Source organism: Castor canadensis, chromosome 8, assembly GCF_047511655.1.
Source record: "Castor canadensis chromosome 8, mCasCan1.hap1v2, whole genome shotgun sequence".
Taxonomy (NCBI): domain Eukaryota; kingdom Metazoa; phylum Chordata; class Mammalia; order Rodentia; family Castoridae; genus Castor; species Castor canadensis.
In genome coordinates, this window is record NC_133393.1 from 131,986,574 (window position 1) to 132,003,959 (window position 17,386).

General features: G+C 47.9%; 1 protein-coding gene across 2 annotated transcripts in view; it reads left to right on the forward strand.

Moving 5' to 3' along the window:
* Nucleotides 1–1,251: 1,251 nt before the first annotated feature.
* Plxnc1 (plexin C1) overlaps nucleotides 1,252–17,386 on the forward strand; it is a 142,589-nt gene continuing 126,454 nt past the window's right edge. For both annotated transcript variants that reach the window (XM_074084126.1, XM_074084125.1), the window contains exon 1: nucleotides 1,252–2,313. In XM_074084126.1, the coding sequence (XP_073940227.1) occupies nucleotides 1,252–2,313 (1,062 nt within the window). The remainder of the gene's footprint in view (nucleotides 2,314–17,386) is intronic.

The window sequence follows — 17,386 nt, forward strand, 5'->3', positions numbered from 1 at the left end:
GGCTAAGAAGGGATGGTAATTGTCGCTAATTAATACGGTTGTTTTGAGTATTAAATGAATTTAATCTATATGATGTTCTTAGAACAGCTCCCGGCAGGTAGTAAGTGCACAAAAAATGCTAGCCGTGATCATTAGGGTTGGATAGTGGGCAGAACTTTCTAAGAGCTAGATTGGAGAGCCTGGGACTCCGTTGCCAAGGGAGATTAGAGAACCTTTACAAATATGGGAGCTTCGGGCCGCCGAGCCCCGGGGATTGTCCAGAACGAGAGTGTGGCGCCTGTCTTTCCTCCATCTCACTCTGACCCGGGGAAACCCACCTCCTGTCACAGGGGCGCCTTGAGTCCCCAGAGCCTCCTGCTTGGCCGCGTCTCCCGCCCGCTTCCCTGGAGCCTCCCTCCCGCGGCTTCCACACCTGTCAGCCGCCCTCGCAGCCCTGGGCCTCCGCTGCAACCTCTTCGACCCTGGCTCCTCCATCCTCGCGCCTGGCGTACCCCCCCCCCCCCCGCCAGCTACTCTCGTAAACAAAACCCGGGCGTTGGAGCAGCCCCGCAGGCAGGCGAGCGCGGGAGCCCGCTCTGTGCACCGTTAGCGCGCCCCAGGAACCCAGGACGAGCCAAGGGGCTAGGGTGGCGGCCGCGGCGGCAGTGGCAGGCGGCTCAGCTTTGTTATGAATAGATGAAAGAGGCCACCTACACAGTAACCCAAATTACGAGACCTCCCTCCTCCCGATCTCACCGAATCAAGAGGGGAGGGGACTTGGGCGTGGAGGGAGGCTGGGCGGGCGGGCAGGAGGCGGAGGGCGGGGGAGGAAGAGGATGAGGAAGGGGGCCAGTTGCATCCCACTTTCACAATGGGAAAGTGAAACGCACAAGCGCACCCAACCTCTCCAGCCCTCCCCGCCCGCCGCGCTCCCCTCCGCCCGTCCCCTCCCTTCCCCTCCGCGCCTCCCCGCGAGCGCCCGCGCGGCACAGAGGAACTCTCAGGCGAAGGAGGGCGAGGAGGAAGCGGTGCCGGAGCGCGCAGGGCTTGTCGCCGCCGCTGCTGCTGCTGCTGCACAGGCTGCCGGAGCGAGCCCGCCGCGCGCCGTCCTCCCTGCTCTCCTTCCCGGGCGAGCCGCGGGGATGAGGCGGCCGCGGGAGCCCGAGCGCGCGCAGGAGCCGCCGCCGCTGCCGCCGCCCGCGTCTCCGTCGCCGCGCGCCTGAGCCGCCGTCGCCGCCGCGCGCCCTACCCGGGGGCGGCCCCCCCAGCCCCATGGAGGTCTCCGGGAGGAAGGCGCCGCCGCGCCCCCCGCGCCCCGCCGCGCCGCTGCCCCTGCTCGCCTATCTGTTGGCGCTGGCGGCGCCCGCCCGGGGCGCGGACGAGCCGGTGTGGCGATCGGAGCAAGCCATCGGAGCCATCGCGGCGAGCCGGGAGAACGGCGTGTTCGTGGCCAGCGGCAGCTGCCTGGACCAGCTGGACTACAGCCTGAAGCACAGGCTCTCCCGCCTGTACCGGGACCAAGCCGGCAACTGCACGGAGCCCGTCTCGTTGGCGCCCCCCGCGCGGCCCCGGCCCGGGAGCAGCTTCAGCAAGCTGCTGTTGCCCTACCGCGAGGGGGCGGCCGGCCTCGAGGGGCTGCTGCTCACGGGTTGGACCTTCGATCGGGGCGCTTGCGAGGTGCGGCCCCTGGGCAACCTGAGCCGCGGCTCCCTGCGCAACGGCACCGAGGTGGTGTCTTGTCACCCGCAAGGCTCGACGGCCGGCGTAGTGTACCGTGCGGGCGACAACCACCTCTGGTACCTGGCCGTGGCCGCCACGTACGTGTTGCCCGAGCCCGAGACCGCGAGCCGCTGCAACCCTGCGGCATCCGATCGCGGCACTGCCATCGCACTCAAGAACACCGAGTCGCGCAGCCTGCCCACGCAGGAGCTGGGCCGCCTTAAACTGCGCTATGGTGCGGGCAGCCTGCACTTCGTGGACGCCTTTCTCTGGAACGGCAGCGTCTACTTCCCCTACTACCCCTACAACTACACGAGCGGCGCCGCCACCGGCTGGCCCAGCATGGCGCGCATCGCACAGAGCACCGAGGTGCTGTTCCAGGGCCAGGCGGCCCTCGACTGCGGCCACGGCCACCCCGACGGTCGCCGCCTGCTCCTTTCCTCCAGCCTGGTGGAGGCCCTGGACATCTGGGCCGGCGTGTTCAGCGCGGCCACGGGAGAGGGCCAGGAGAAACGCTCCCCCGCCACCACCGCGCTCTGCCTCTTCAGGATGAGTGAGATCCAGGCGCGCGCCAAGAGCTGCAGCTGGGACTTCGAGACGACCCAGCACAACTGCGTAAGTCCTGTCCCCTGGGCCCCTCGGAGAGCGCTGCCACCAGGATGTCGCAGCCGAGGCAGAGAAGGCAGAGGGAGGGGGAGGGGGACGCGGGTGACATTTACCAAGTCTCAGGTTCACATAGCCACTGGTCATCTGAGACCTCGGGCACAGTCTGCTGCCCCCAAAGGGAGAGTGTAAAGGGAGGGCGGCGGGCAGGATTGGAGGTAGGCTCAAAACTCTAGTGGCTGCCTCCCAGTGGCATCGTTTTCTGTGCAAATGTGGACGCTTGTTTGGGGCTGAGTCTCCCTACATAGCCCCTGTGTCCCTAATCGCTTCTCCAGACTCCTCGCTTCGTATGCTATCAGTGGGCGTGCGGGTTGGACCCTCTTGGTCAACACAGTTCTCAAACAGTGCCTTTGGCAGAGAAGCCATTGAACCTAAAGGGCGCACTGCCACACCCCAGCCTTTGTGCCCCCACCCCTACCCCCAGCGGCAACACATGTGATGTTGTCTGAAGAGTTGGTAGCCTGCTCAACATGGGTAAATCAATGCCAGCCTGCAAAAGCCGCTCACAGAAACCCCAGCGAGACCCAGCACAGGGGGGCGGGGCTGTGGCTCAGCTAAGGGTTGCTGTGGTCTCTAACCCAGGGAAGAGACTGCCAGGAGCGAGGTGGCTTTGTGGATGGAAAGCGTCACCCTGGAGGGGAGAGCAAGGGACAGTGTTGGGGTGCTCTAGGCAGTTTCTGGACTCCTGGTTACTGTTCTAGATCGCGGGGTCATTGGCACCACCCTTGGGCTGTGGCTGAACCAGGCAAAGGACACAGGTTTCCCCTGGGCGCGCTGGGCAGCCACGGCTTGAATCTTGAGACTGGCAGCTCTTTGAGTGGCAAATAAAGCGTCAGTTCAAGAGGGTCCAGTTGATGGGGATTATGGAGCCATTGTGCACTTCTCCGGAGGCCGGTTCCCTTCCAAGGCTGTTGGCACATCAGCTCCACATATGGCTCCTGAGAGGAGAGCCTGCTGAGAGCCTCCTTTATAACTGGGCAGAAATCAAAGAGCAGAAATTAACTGCTACAGGTGTTGCCATTGTTTTGGTATAAAATGAGTCAGAGAGGAAGGGGAAAAGTCTCCACTTGGAAAATGGGTTGTGTTTGTCCAGTTGTGTACCAAGGTCTCTGAAGTACTGGCTGTAAGGCACATTAATATGTAGGTAAACGGCACCCCCACCCACTTCTTTCTCTGCAAAGCACTTCTTACCAAGTATTAGGAAAAAGAATGGTCACTTCTTCCTCTGCCTGTCAGCTGTGTGCTAGGGAAAGCACATAACATCTTCATTTCATTACTGGTATAATTTTTAAAAATATATAAATAACAGACATTGCCCCATAAATGACTTAGTTTTGCTGTACACATATAATTTCATGTTTAACATCTATCTTTATACATCTTTATGATCAAAGGGTTCAAGTTTGGGAGATCACTGTGTTCTGCTTTTCTGCTGAAAGACTTGAAAGTATCCTCCAAATATTACTTTGTGTCAAGCTTTAGTCACACTTGGTTTCTGGGGTTAATGACAAGACAGTTAGGAGGCCCACAGCAGGTAATAATGGTGGAGGTCCAAGCTTTGCTGTCTGACAGCTGTGTTGATGTGTAGAGCCAAAACATTTCTCTTGACTGCATCTAACTCTTGGGCCCTGGAGGACTCAGTTCCCTTCCAAACCCAGCAGACATCCTGACTGCACTCAGAATCTACGTTTTGGCTCAATCAGGTGTTCCTACTTGGGCTAGGATGGGGAGGGGACAGGGGAAGTCGAAGAGCTGTTTAATCATCTTCACCAGAGCTTCTGGGAGAGAGATGCCCCTTGGAAATCAAGCAAGTGATAAACCCATACAGTCAAAATCTGGAATGGGAAAAATTAATAATTAAATTGAGTCCCTGAACAGCATTTCTTGCTGCTGTTATTTATGGGGAACTCCCAGTGAGCTCAGAGCTGTGTTTCTGAAAGATGGGGTCACTACCCCCCTGAGCTTTTGTCATCCAAGTTAAATAATATACTCTGGTTCAAACAATAGCTTGCCATGGCTACACAGGTGGGAACAGGGAGTTTTGCGTGGTTTTTTTTTTTTTTTCATTTAAGTAAATTCCTTGCTGCTAGTATGCATTAAAAAGCCTTAATGGAATTGAATTTTAAGAGGAGTTTGAATGAAAAAAAAGAGAGGTGGTAGTTTTGATGAAAAAGCTGACAATTTTCTAAGCTATTAAATAGGCAGATAAGATACTAAATTCAACAAATCTTGGTTGGATGCCTGCTAGTGTAAGCTATGCTCTGTGCAGGGTGCCACCAATTTTGCCACAGAAGGGACAATAGCAGGTTGCAACCCTGTTTAATGGGGTCATGGGATCAGTGTGCCCTCGGTTGTCGCTCAGAAGAATGATGCCATTTGGTTGCATTTGTTCTGCATTTTCTTTTCAGGTTTTGAATGGGTTTTTGAAAGGCATGCTGAATTATAGGTGCCTAAAACAGGCGTCAGACCTGAAACACTGGAGGGAGAGCCTCAATAGTTCCTAACAGCAATTCCTTCTGAGCAAACACGGTCATTTTACCTTAATCCACAGGCAGCCAGGTGCAAGTGGCTGGACTTGCTTCCCTCTCCTCCTACTCCCGCTTCAATCAGTCACGGGTAGTGACAGAACTGGCGGAGCTATGTTTTCCCATCGCTTGGTTCTCTTGTTATCTCCCATCAGCTGATTTTCCTTCCTTAGTGTGTCCTGCTTTTCTGAGGAGTGTGTGCAGTGAGTGTGTTCTGCGCCATTTACACACTGGGCTCTCACCTTTTCTGCCTTGCCACCTTCTTTGCATATAGTTTCATAGCTAAAGCAGGTGAACTGCAGCCCCCTAGTGTGCCAAGGCAGCCTATCTACGCAGACCCTCCTGATGATTTGTGGGACACTTCCTCAGATACCATTTCTTAGAGTCTTCCATCCAGTCTGATGCTGATTCTGTCAGTTGCACCCACTTTTTCAGATGAGGAAACTCAAGTTTGGTGAAGCAACTTGTTCACGATAACAAAGTTAGTTCCAGAGCCCTTGAGCTTAAACCCAGGTCTTCCAGTGTCTCCTTCTGTATTCTTTTTTGTCAGTTTGATGCTTCTCGAACTTTCTCTTAAAGGTCCCCTAACGAAAAAGGCAGCACAGAATGTCTCCTAGGAGGTGGTGTTGAGGGTAGAGGGTGCCCCCTGAAGGTAATGCCTCCAATTTCCAGTTGTGTTTTAAAACTTTGGGTTTCATATGGTTTGTTGTCTTTTTTTCATTCTGTTCCATTACATACGTGCCTGGGCTTGGATGAATATAAAAATGAATGTTTTAAATTATGTACACATTAATTTAACTTCCTCCCACTATCCCTGGCACACCAACATAACCCAGAGAAATACACTTGTATGGTTTTTAAAAATCATATTATCATTGTACTGGGGGTACATTGTGACATTTACAAAAGTTCTTACAATGTATCGTAGTTGAATTCACCCCTCCATCATTCTCCTTTACCCTCCCAGCTCCATTCCTGGAATAGTTTCAACAGGTCTCCATACATGAGTACATAATATTCCCACCGTATTCGTCCTCCTTCACCTTTTCCTATATCCCCTCTCCCCCATACAACCTCCTAGACAGGACCTGTTTTACTTTGCTGTTTTCCATTTTTGAATGAAAGGCATTTTTTGTTTATTTAAGATAGCTGTACAGGGTGGAGAAACACACTTGTGTTTGAGTTGTGAATTTGGATTGTTCCAGACTTGTTTGGCTGCCATAATTGGGCCTTGGGGTTGCCAGTGGTTTAAATATGGTAGCTACCCACTGTGTAGCTTCTGCAGGTTGTGTGTTTTCTTGGAGTTTGTTCCACATAACTGACTCTGGCCCACTGAACTCACTCTTCTAGTTCATTCTACCCCTTCCAGGAGGACACACCTGTTTTTCCACACTCACCTAATTCAAAAGCCTGATGCAATTTAACTGTCCCTCAGACAACCAGGAAACGCTCACATGCTTTCCACCAACAGCAGCTCAAGGCGCATGGAGCAAGTGTGTGTGGAAATGGTATCTGGTTCCACTTGGCAATGTGACCTGCTGACCTAAAAATGCAGTCTTCCTGCGGTGTTTAATCGTCTTCTAGTTTCTGTTATGATTTCGTCAAGCCATTTTGGCATCTGTAGGTAGAGTAGATGATGGATTTTGCCTTCACACACATGTCTGACATGCAAGGGTAGATTCAGAAGGGACAAGTGTGATGACAGTACCCACTTAAAAAGAGGGAAAAAGCAATCACAGTTACTATCTACTGAGTAGTTATTATGGTCAGAGTTTGTGCAAAGCAATTTACCTGCCTTCTTTTCTGTTGATCTCATTCATCCTATGAGGCAAGGACTGCAGTTATTATGATGATTGTAGATGAGAAAAATTGAAACCCAAAGAGATTCGGTTAGGTTCCTAGCTGGTAAATAGCAAAGGATTGAGAACAGGGGTGGTCCAATTCTATGACCTGAGCTTTTAATCACCACCATGAACAGTATGTCTGCACAGACATCGAGTTCTGGAGTCCATCTTCTCCTGCATGAAGTAAGCTAAGCCCCTGAAACTGCTATGCTAGGACCAGCTGTTTGTGGACATGTGACATGCTGAGAGAAAACTTGGCTGTGAACAGAGTTCCTAGGGTTGCACTTGTGACCATGTGAAGTTCTGGTGAAGTTCTGACAGTGTAGGTGTTTTTTGCCCTTAGGCCTACAAATGACCTAATAGGATGTTCTCTGTTGAACCTCCAATACTTAGAATAGTATCTAGTAGTTGGGGCTGAAGAAATACCTGTTGAATGTAAAAATAAAGGACTTTGGAGAATCATGTTAGAAATAATGTTTTCTGTACTTAGCAGCAACCCTTTCCTGAGCCTACTCACCTTATATACCCTTAATCCTTCTTTTATTTTTTTCTTCCTTAACATCTGATGTTCCAGGATCCCTTTCTCCCCTAGCCCTAGGTTATATGGCTCTTCCCAGATATTTCTGTTCACTGGAATAGCCAGGCTTCTGGTGTTGCCAGTCTAGGAGTTAACTTGGACCATATATAGCCAGAATGGTAGGATTGGAATTTCTATGGTTAATTTAGTAATGTGTACCATCTTGTCTTTCAAATACGAGAGGAAAGGCCTTTATGCTGTAGGACAGTGGTTCTTAAATGTGGTGTCTGGACCAGCACCGTTAACATTGCTGAGGAACTTGCTAAAAATGTAAATTCTTGGGCCTCACATCAGACTTCCTAAATCAGAAACTCTGAAGGTGCAGGCGGCACTGAAATCTGTGTATAGCAAGGCCTCAAAGTGATTCGAATTCATGCTCAAGTAGCATAAAACAATTTTCCTTGTATTTTGAGACACCTGGAATGGGTACTTGTTGCAGTTTTCCATTGTATTTTATCATAAAGTGCCATAAAAAGTAACCCACTCATTCCATTACCCTTGTTCCCTCTGAATTGCTCAAAGGAAGTACCTACAAAGATTTCTAAAGCCTTACCATTCTTGGTATGTAGTCTGAGTCTCAAAAAAAAAAAAACACCAAAAAACCCTGTAGGTCATAGTTTAGCTAGCTCTTTCACTCTTGCATTTGCAAGAGTTTATTTGCATTTGCTTTTAGGATGTGAGGCAATTTCTAGAGTCTTCTACTCTGCAATTTCTAGAGTCTTCTACTCTGCTGTACACCAAGACCAATTCTCCCAGACACTTTCTCTAAGAGTTTATTCCTTATAGTATCAGTCCTGATACCAGTTTCCATCGTAGTCAGGCACAGTTGCAAAGCTCTACTTTGAATAAACTTGAAGAAGGAAATGAGGAAATTTTGTGGACAGAAACATATGGAGTTACTTGGTAATCTAGGAATAGGAGCAGTACTGTGTGTAATGCTTACATGCACAGTCCCTACAACCAGGTCAACTGCGACTAAAGCTGCTCCTCACCAGTTGTGTAACCTTGGACAAATTATTGAACCGTTCTGTGCCTCAGTTTCCTCATCTATACATAAGGATCTTATTTGCTGCATAGGATTATTATCTGGATTCATGAGTTCACATGAAGAGAGTGAGCACTACTGGACCAGAGTAAATGCTAAGTTTGTGTTGACAGTTGCTACCATAGTGAATCATAATAGTTACAGGTTGGGCTCTGTGATAAGGAATTGGTGGGTAGTTTTGAGTTCAAGACAGCTCAAAGGAGGTCTGATCAGGAAATGATTGATAATCAGTCCAAGATTTTGTTATTTTCACAACTTAGCCTGTCTCTGTTCTGATACTTTTTCTGCTCCCTCAAACATCTGCCCCTTCTGCCTCCATTTCAGTAGGCCTCAGCCTGCCTTGGTCCCCTGTCTTCAGCTTCAACTACTCATGGGGTAATGGCTTTTTTTTTTTTTTAGTCCAAATTACCAGGAAAGAGATGGAAATGGTTCCATTTCACCTTTTTGAGCCCTTGTTCAATGTAGAGGGTTGCTGCCCTTGGGGCAGGTACTAACTTTTGCTCCAATCAGAAGGGGTCCAACACATGACAGCCCCAGCAGGCACTATGAGAGCAAGAAGAGCCAAACTGTGACCTTGACTACAATAGCATAGTGGTGTCTCTGCCTCTCTGGAAGTTTCCTGATGACCACTCCTTCCTGGAACATGTGTTGGCACATAGGTGATGAAGACTGAGCAGCCTTGAAGTCACCATGAGGACAGTTTGTTAGCATCATGGGGCTACCTGTTCATCAGAGCAGGGACATGAGAGTGGCAGCTAGGGACATTGGTTGGGTTTTAAAAAAAAAAAGTAAATGTGCTCATGGTTTTTATTAGTTTTATCTTTCTCTCTGGCAGAAATACCAATTTGTATATGGTCACCAAAATAAATAGAACTGTGACCTATGTTTCAGAGTTCCTATAGTTGGTTCTCATACTGGCTTGACTGTCCACTCAATGGGTCCATGTGATGTTTTCTTCAGAGAAGTTGTTTGGGGACTTTGGCTCCATTCCTGTGCCAACATCCTAACCAAGGCTGTTACGTAGAGTTCCTCAAACTTTTCTGGACAGAGCCAGATCATCAGTATTTTGGTGTTTGCGAACCGTGTGCAACCTTGTCAAAGTTACAGAACTCTGCATTTACCTCTGAACAGAGCCATTACACCAGAGGTAAATGACCCTGTAGGGTTCCAGTAATTCCAAAAATTCCAAGAAAACTTTGTGGACACTGAAACCCATATTCCTGATAACTTTCACTTGACATGAATTATTTTCTTTTATTTATTTATGGTTTTGGCAGAACTGGGATTTGAGCTCAAAGGGCCTCATCCCTTTTGCTAGGCAGATGGTCTACCCCTTGAGCCATGACTTTTGATTTAGTTATTTTTCAAATAACATCTCAAGCCAGTCTGGATTATGATCTTCCTATCTGTGCCTCTCACACAGCTGGGATTATAGATGTGAACCACCCCCTCCAACTTATTGGTTGAAATAGGGGGTCTTGCCAACTTTTTGCCCAGGCCAGACTCTCTGGTAGCTGGGATTCCAGGCATAAATCAATATGCCTGGCCCAAATTTCTTTTTCTTTTTAAATTTTTTCCCAATCATTTAAAAATGTAAAAACTATTCCTAGTTCATGGACCACTCAAAGCAAAGACAGCAGGCCAGATGTGACCCACAGGTGGTGGCTTGCTGACTCCTGTTCTCGTGGGAAAAGTGAGAAGAAAACAAACTTCACCATGCAGGAGGAGGATCTAACATTGCAACACCCACCCCTCCCACCCCCCCACCACCCGGACAGGCCTCGCCTTCACCCGGGAGAACATGAGAGGCTCCAGAGCAGCACATGAGCTGTGTGTTGAGACTGAGCGTAAAAGGTAGAGAAGAGAGTTCTGGAAAGTGCTCCAGTGTGTGCATGGGGTAGGATGGTCACTCACCCTAGCTGGGGAGTGTCCAGAAAGGTGTGTTTGGTCCAGATGGTGAGGGTGTAATGAGACGGGCAAAGGTGGTAAGATTGGATCCTGATGGCTGGGTACTTTCAGGCTTTCCAAGTCTTGCCTTTAAAATTAACACAGAACCAGAAACTCCATATGTGCAAAAGAACAGCAAATCATCTGACCTGCTGCTCTGGATGAGAACAGTTCCAAGTGCAGGGACCCAGGGGGAAGCAGAGCAAAAGATTTCCAACCCCATGCCACCCCCACCCTGGCTTGTCCCTGGATCACCTCAAAGGAACTTCTGAGCAGGGTGTGAAAACCATGGCTATTACTGTTAGGGGTTCCAGCAGTTATACAGCATAGACAACCTGAGTGAATGTGTTCTAGAAAGATCATTCAGAAGATAAAGTGGGTGAGGCAAAACTAGATGCAATGCAGCTGATGGGAAGGACAACCATTGGTTCAAACCCATAGCGCCTGGACTTTCTATTCTGTGTCCAGCAGTGTGGGAAAATATTTATATCAACAGTAAATGGGGTAGACAATAAACATTTAGCAAAGAGTTAATTTCATATTAAAATGATAGCAAAAACTTAAAGCGCATTATTCTAAACATTTTTCCCGATATTAACTCATTTAGTTCTCACTGTAACTTTACAAGGTGAGGACTGTTACTGCTCCTGTTTTACAAATGAAAAAACTGAGGCACATCACTAAACAGGTGAGGAGAAAGTGCTTTTAGATGGGGTGTTGGGGAGAGTCCTCTCATACCAGGGAGATGAGAGGGGATGGGTGTAGGCCCCCGTGGAGTCTTGGGAGTCAGCTCCTAGCAGGCTGCAGGGCAAGCACAAGGGCTCACGGGGGCTGATGGTCAGTGTGGTTGGGGCTAGGGAGGCAGTGGGCAGAGAATTAGTGGAGGAAGCTGGAGAAGGGGAGGCAGCAGCAGGATCGTACAGGCCCCCTAGGCTTTGGCAAGGAGATTAGATTTTGTTCTCAAAGCATAGAGCTTTTGAAGGAAAGTGAAATAATTGGATTTGAATTCCTAAGTAATGGCCGCCGTGGGAAATGGATGAGGCTGGCCCCAGTGGAAGCAGGAAAGCCTGCAGGAGGCTCTTGCAGTCATCCAGGCAAGAAATAATGTTGCCTTGGTTGAAAGTAGTGACAAAGAGGGACGCACATAGATTCTGCTTATTGCCGTCATCCAACTGAGGGATACTGAAGACCCAAACTGAGGTCGTGGCAGTGTGTGGAATGCAACAGCTTTTTAAGACATAGCATTGAGAAGTGCTGGTAAACCCATTAGAAGACGAGTTTAATTGTGATTAGTGCTTGGATGACTTTGGGACACCCAGAAAGAACTACTGAGTAGGCAGGTGGCAATACAGGCAGGAAGTAGGGAGTTACTTCATAAGGATTGGAGTGGGTCAGGCTCTATGTTGAGTCCACCCAGCCCTTTGCTGGGCTATATGTGCTTGGAAGGGAATCTTAGTTTTCTGCTGCTATGATAAAGTACCTGAAACTAGGTAATTTATAAGGAATAGAAGTTTATTTGGCTCATGGTTCTAGAAGCTGGGAAGTCTAAGTTTATGTAACTGGCACCTGGTAAGGGCCTTCTTCTGTCCTAACATGGCAGAGGGCATGACATGGGAAGACAGAACAAGTGTGTTAATTCAAGTCTCTTTTCCTCTTCTTATGAAGCCACTAATTCCATGAAGGGGCCCCCACCCCTTTGACCTCATCTAATACTAATTACCTCCCAAAGGTCCCACCTTTAAGTCCATTAATACATGAATGAGGGGATGAAGACACGTTCAGCCACAGCAAGGGAAGTGGCCAGGTGGGCTCATTTCTGTTTCCCAGGCATTCACAAGGCTGTGTAACATGCAGTGTGCGATTGTGGAAGTGAGAAGAGGCTCCCTTCCTCCAGTGGAGGAGACAGTGGTTACAGCACAGTGAGATAAGAGCTTCTAAGAGGCAATGCCCTGGAACTGGGCTTATAGGAAGAGTAAAAGCCAGAATGTTTCCTGGGACTCCCTTCCCAGGGATTCCTCGCCCACCCCCCAACCCCTCACCAACCTGGTTGAAGAAGCGTGTTCTCTAACACGCCAGCTGTTCCTGATCATTGCTTGTTGGCCTCCTCTTGAGACTTCTTTCTCCATCACTGACCCCTTTCAAAAATTGGATTCTGAGTGCTGACCCTGGCTTCTCAGAGGCAATGGGAGAGGGAGCCCAGGGCAGCTGGCAGCCATGGTGTCTTCTAAAGTCAACCTCCTGTCTTCACAGTCTTTCTTTTCCTAACCCCAACAGAGCTCTTGTGCTGGGGGCCTCTGATGAAACTGGCCATATTTTTAATACAGTAAATAAAATTTTAAAAAACCCACAGGCCCGCAAAATAAACAAATTATGCTGACATCCAAATATATCTTTTTTTTTTCAACTTGAGATATAGTAATATATCCTAACACATTCTAGCCACGGGAACTACCGCAATTTCAAAGTAGAGATGAACACAAATGATATTTGGAGATATGTACAACAGCTATAAAATGATAGGGAAATATCTGATTTCCTTCGTGACAAAGTCACAGGTTCAGTTAATGGCACGGTGGCCTGAATCTGAAATGAAGGGAAATGCTAAGTTTCAGTTAGAGCTTGCTAAAATAAAGATGTGCACCTGTGGGTTTTTTTTTTTCCTTCATCCTAAGTCATGGAATCCCTGAATTCTGTTCCTGAACTGTGAATATGAATGGAGCCCCCCGACCCCTGCTCTGACCATTCATTTTAGTTACCACAGCTGAAGTGTAAAGTGTTTCATTTTATTTCAAAACTCACTTGATTTGTTTATTTTGACAATAGAGGGTTTATTCCCATGTGTGTTTTATAGATTAAGTGTTTGGTCAACAGTGAGTGCTTCATGGATAGTGGGTGGATGGATGGATGGATGGATGGACAGATGGATAAAGAAAACTCAGACAGTACAAATAACTGATGACTTACAAGTCATCAGTAATAGAACTTGAACTTGAATCCACAGCATTTTTCCTCTAAGTCTTTTGCTCTTTCTTCTTTCCATGCTATGAATGCAGTTGTTTTTGTTGTTGTTTTTCAGTACTGGGGATTTAGGAATTGAAGTGGATGAAGTCAGAGCCTTGTACTTGCCAGGCAGGTGCTCTGCCACTTACACCAAGCCCTCAGCCCTTTTGCTTTCAGTTTGTTTTTCAGATAGGGTATTGGGCTTTGGCTTGGGTCAGCCTTGGACCACGATCCTCCTACCTCTGTCTCCTGAGTAGCTGTGACCACCATGCCCCCTTATTTTTGAGACAGGTTCTTGCTAACTCTTGCCCAGCTGGCCTGGAACGATGACCCTCCTATCTTTGCCCCTCCAGTAGCCGGGATTATAGGTATGTTCTACTATGCCCACCATGCATAAAAACAGCAGTTTTTACTTTAAAGAGTTAAAATAATGCTAGAGCATTTTCATAAACTTATTTTATTCTAGCCATGGGAAAGAACAGTCCTAGTCTTTGCTGTAGTCAGAGCACATGTCAAGAGCCTTATTTACTTTTTAGAGCCACATTTTAACATACTGAATCTGTAGATTGCCTATGGACTGAGGAGGTGAAAGATCCAGAAGCTGACTCTTTCAAGCTGTCAATGAACTATAGATATGAAATTTAGGGAGGCCAAGATCTGTGGTGACAGGCCCAGTGTTTACAAGGAACAGACCTTGGCTCAGTTGACAGACTCTATAATGACTAAGCCTATTTAACAATGTACCATAGTTGCCTGATGAGATATTGATTTGAAAGTATTCAAACATCGATCCATGTATTATTTATTTATTCAATAAACATTTATTGACAATCTACTACATTCTAGATGCTGAGGTGAATGCTGCCTTCAAAGTATATTATAAGATAAACTATCTGCAGAGCTTGGAGTCTACTGGGAGACAGAAAATAAATAAAAAATTTAAACAATATTTATAATAAGTATTCTAAAGGAAATAAATGGAGTGCTCTGATTCAAAAAGACAACCATGGTAGGAATGGGGAGAACTGTGCTATGTAGAGGTAAAAATTAACTTGAAACTTGAAAGATTAAAGACAGCCAACCCACAAAGGATTGAAGAAGTAGTATGTGCAAAGGCCCTGAGCGGAAAGATGGCAATATGTTAATGAAATATGGTTCTGAAAGAAACCACCATGGGAAAAGAAGCAGAGTGAAGGAGGAAAAGAATGGCAAGGAAAGAGTTTGAAGAAGTAGCTCAGGTGGTGTCTGGGGAGGCCTGTGGATTTCATTCTAAGTGCAGTGGGAAGCCCTGAAGAATTTTATGCAAGGGAAAATTGCTTGGATTTCTTGCTTTATGTTTTAAAGGCCACCCTTGACTGTAGGGTGAAAGTAGGCTAATGGTTATAAGGCAGTAGATCAGAAGACTGATGATGGAGGCCTGGACTGGGTAGAGCCCATTGAGATGGAGAAGATGAAGTTGAGGTTGTTGGGAAATTTGGCTGCAATTTTTCATGTACTGGACAGGGGCCGTGATAGGAAGAGGGCATCAGTGTTTTCAGCAATTCAGAAGCCACGTAGTGGATCCCAGGGGTTCTTACATGGCAAGGGTGACACTAGAGGGCATTGGGAAAGGTGGGAGGGGATTTGACAGTAGCTAGAGTGCTGTGGGTGGGGGGGGCTCTACTAGCATTTGGAGGACAGAGTCAGGGATGCTAGATGTCCTGCATGCCATAGACACCCCACAATGGAACCATCCCTCGGGGACACCAATAGCTTCCTCGTGAACAGACCCTGGTGCACTGAGGCTCTCTCCATTCTAAGAATCTAGGATTGTGTGGCTTTCACAGTGTCCACTGTTCATAGTTTTTTGTGACTTGAGTGAAGTTAACATTTTGTAAGTAATTGACGAAAGGAGCCAAGGGAGGGGAGGGAGCTTCAGACAGTAGCAGGAAGGAGGAGGGTCTAGGATCTTGGGAGATCTTGGGAGTGAACTTTAGGGCTAAGAGGCAGGAGGGGGAAGAGGCGGGTGGGGATGAAGGGCACACCCCCTTCACCTGTCACACGGGCTGGTAAGAGGCCACCTGCTCTGTCCCTTGCCGCCTGCCTCTGCACACTTTGGACTTTTCCTCTCGATCATGAGTCCCCCATGTAAGTTCTTCTCTCAGATGGTCATTGAGGTTCATTCAGGGACTAACCTTGCCAAAACCATGCAACCTGTAAGGGACAAGAGTGGGGACCAGAACTTGGCTGCAGAGTTTTCCTTACTGGGTGAGTAATAAATAGTGAATGATGCAGAAACCACTTCAAAACAAGTGCATCCTGTGGGAACAGAGCACAAAATTAGTGCCCAAGAAGGACATTTTATGAAGGTGTAAGAAATTGATACGCACCCAGCTGGTATTTGCTCTTGTCTTAAGGAAACCCAACATACAGAAGTCCTTCTAGCACCAGGCAGACTAGAGGCTGTACCTTCCCCAAGTCCCCAGCACTGGAGGCCCTGCTTTGTGCACATTTCCTGTGGGTCTTGCTACACAGCTGCAACTGGCCATGAACACCCTTGTCTGAACTTCCCTGAGTTGAGCCATTAACAAGGTGGGGCAGGGCTGTGGTGCTGCTCAATGCCAGAGGGCGCTTTTCACACCCCAGAAATCATGGCTGGTGCCCCCTTGAGTTGTGCAGTGCACAACATGTGGGATACAACAGGGGACTGTTTATTGTTAGTGAAGAACAGTGTGAAGGAACTATAAGGATGTTAAGCTGTTTCCCCTGTGATAAACTGAACCCCACTACTTGTGTATACGCACACAGAGACACACACATGCACATATGTGTACATACACGCACACACACACATGCATGTACGTCCCTTCCATATGCCCTCTCAGTAGCCTTGGGGCCAGTTTGCTCTGTTTGGCTCAAAGCTTTTGCTTCAGCCTCAGCATCATTAAGACAAGGGCACTTTTTTCCCCAGCTGAGAACAGTTTCTCTCTGGGTGGTTGAAGTGTAGGCGTGCCACTGTGGTGAGATATGGCAGGAAGGAGAAGCAGAATGACAACTCTGAGGGCACCAAGAAAGCCCAAAGGGGAGACAAGGTTTAGAGCTAAATCAAGATTGGATTTTGTCATGAAAGGCAGAACTGGCAAAAGCATCATTACAAGGTATTAACCTTGTTACACACAGACGAACAAGCAGAGGCTGGGATTCAGAAATAAATTACACCTAATAAACTAGACAGAATAGGCTGAGAGCAACATTAGCGATTATGGCCTAAGGGGAGAGAAGGGCAAGATAGAAAATAGGCCAGGATGGGGGGAAAAAAGGAAGAATAATTTCTGGACACAGGGGGCCGACTGCACAATTTCCCCCTTTTTCCTGCTAGGCTCCCTAGGTACTAACTTCATTTTGGTGAGGAGGTTTCTCTGGAGCCTGTCCTTTTGTTTTCATTTGCTGAAATGAACAGAAGGCCATTCAGAGGGCTTTTTTTTTTTTTTTCCCATTCACAGGGACCTGTCCATTTCTATGTGTTTCCAACACAAAAGAATCCATTTCCATTCAGCCAGAGCAGCCCCCCAGAGTTTTCCCAAGGGCCAAGCCTCCTCATTCCTGTTTTCTTCCAGGTTCCCTCATAACTGACTGTGGAATCCTGACTGTGGCTAGGGTGAACCAGCCTGGGCAGTGCCTGGTCCAACAACTCATGATTCTCATTTCTTAAATAATGACTCACTTTTGGTTCCAAAAAGTGACAGAAAACCCAATCAACCATGGCCTAAACCATGCCATCTACTGTTAACTTAGAAAAAAAATATGTAAAGGTTGGAGACCTGTGGCTCATTGGTGTCCTCAAGAACCTAGGATCTCTTGGCTCTCCCCTGTATCAGTCTTAGCTTGTTGATTTTCATCCTCCATCTTGAATTTTATGGACCCAAAATGGCTGCAACCAGTCTGTACCTGATGGCCTCACACAACTGTATTCCAACCTGATGGCCTCACACAACTGTATTCTAGTCCTCAAGAACCTAGGATCTCTTGGCTCTCCCCTGTATCAGTCTTAGCTTGTTGATTTTCATCCTCCATCTTGAATTTTATGGACCCAAAATGGCTGCAACCA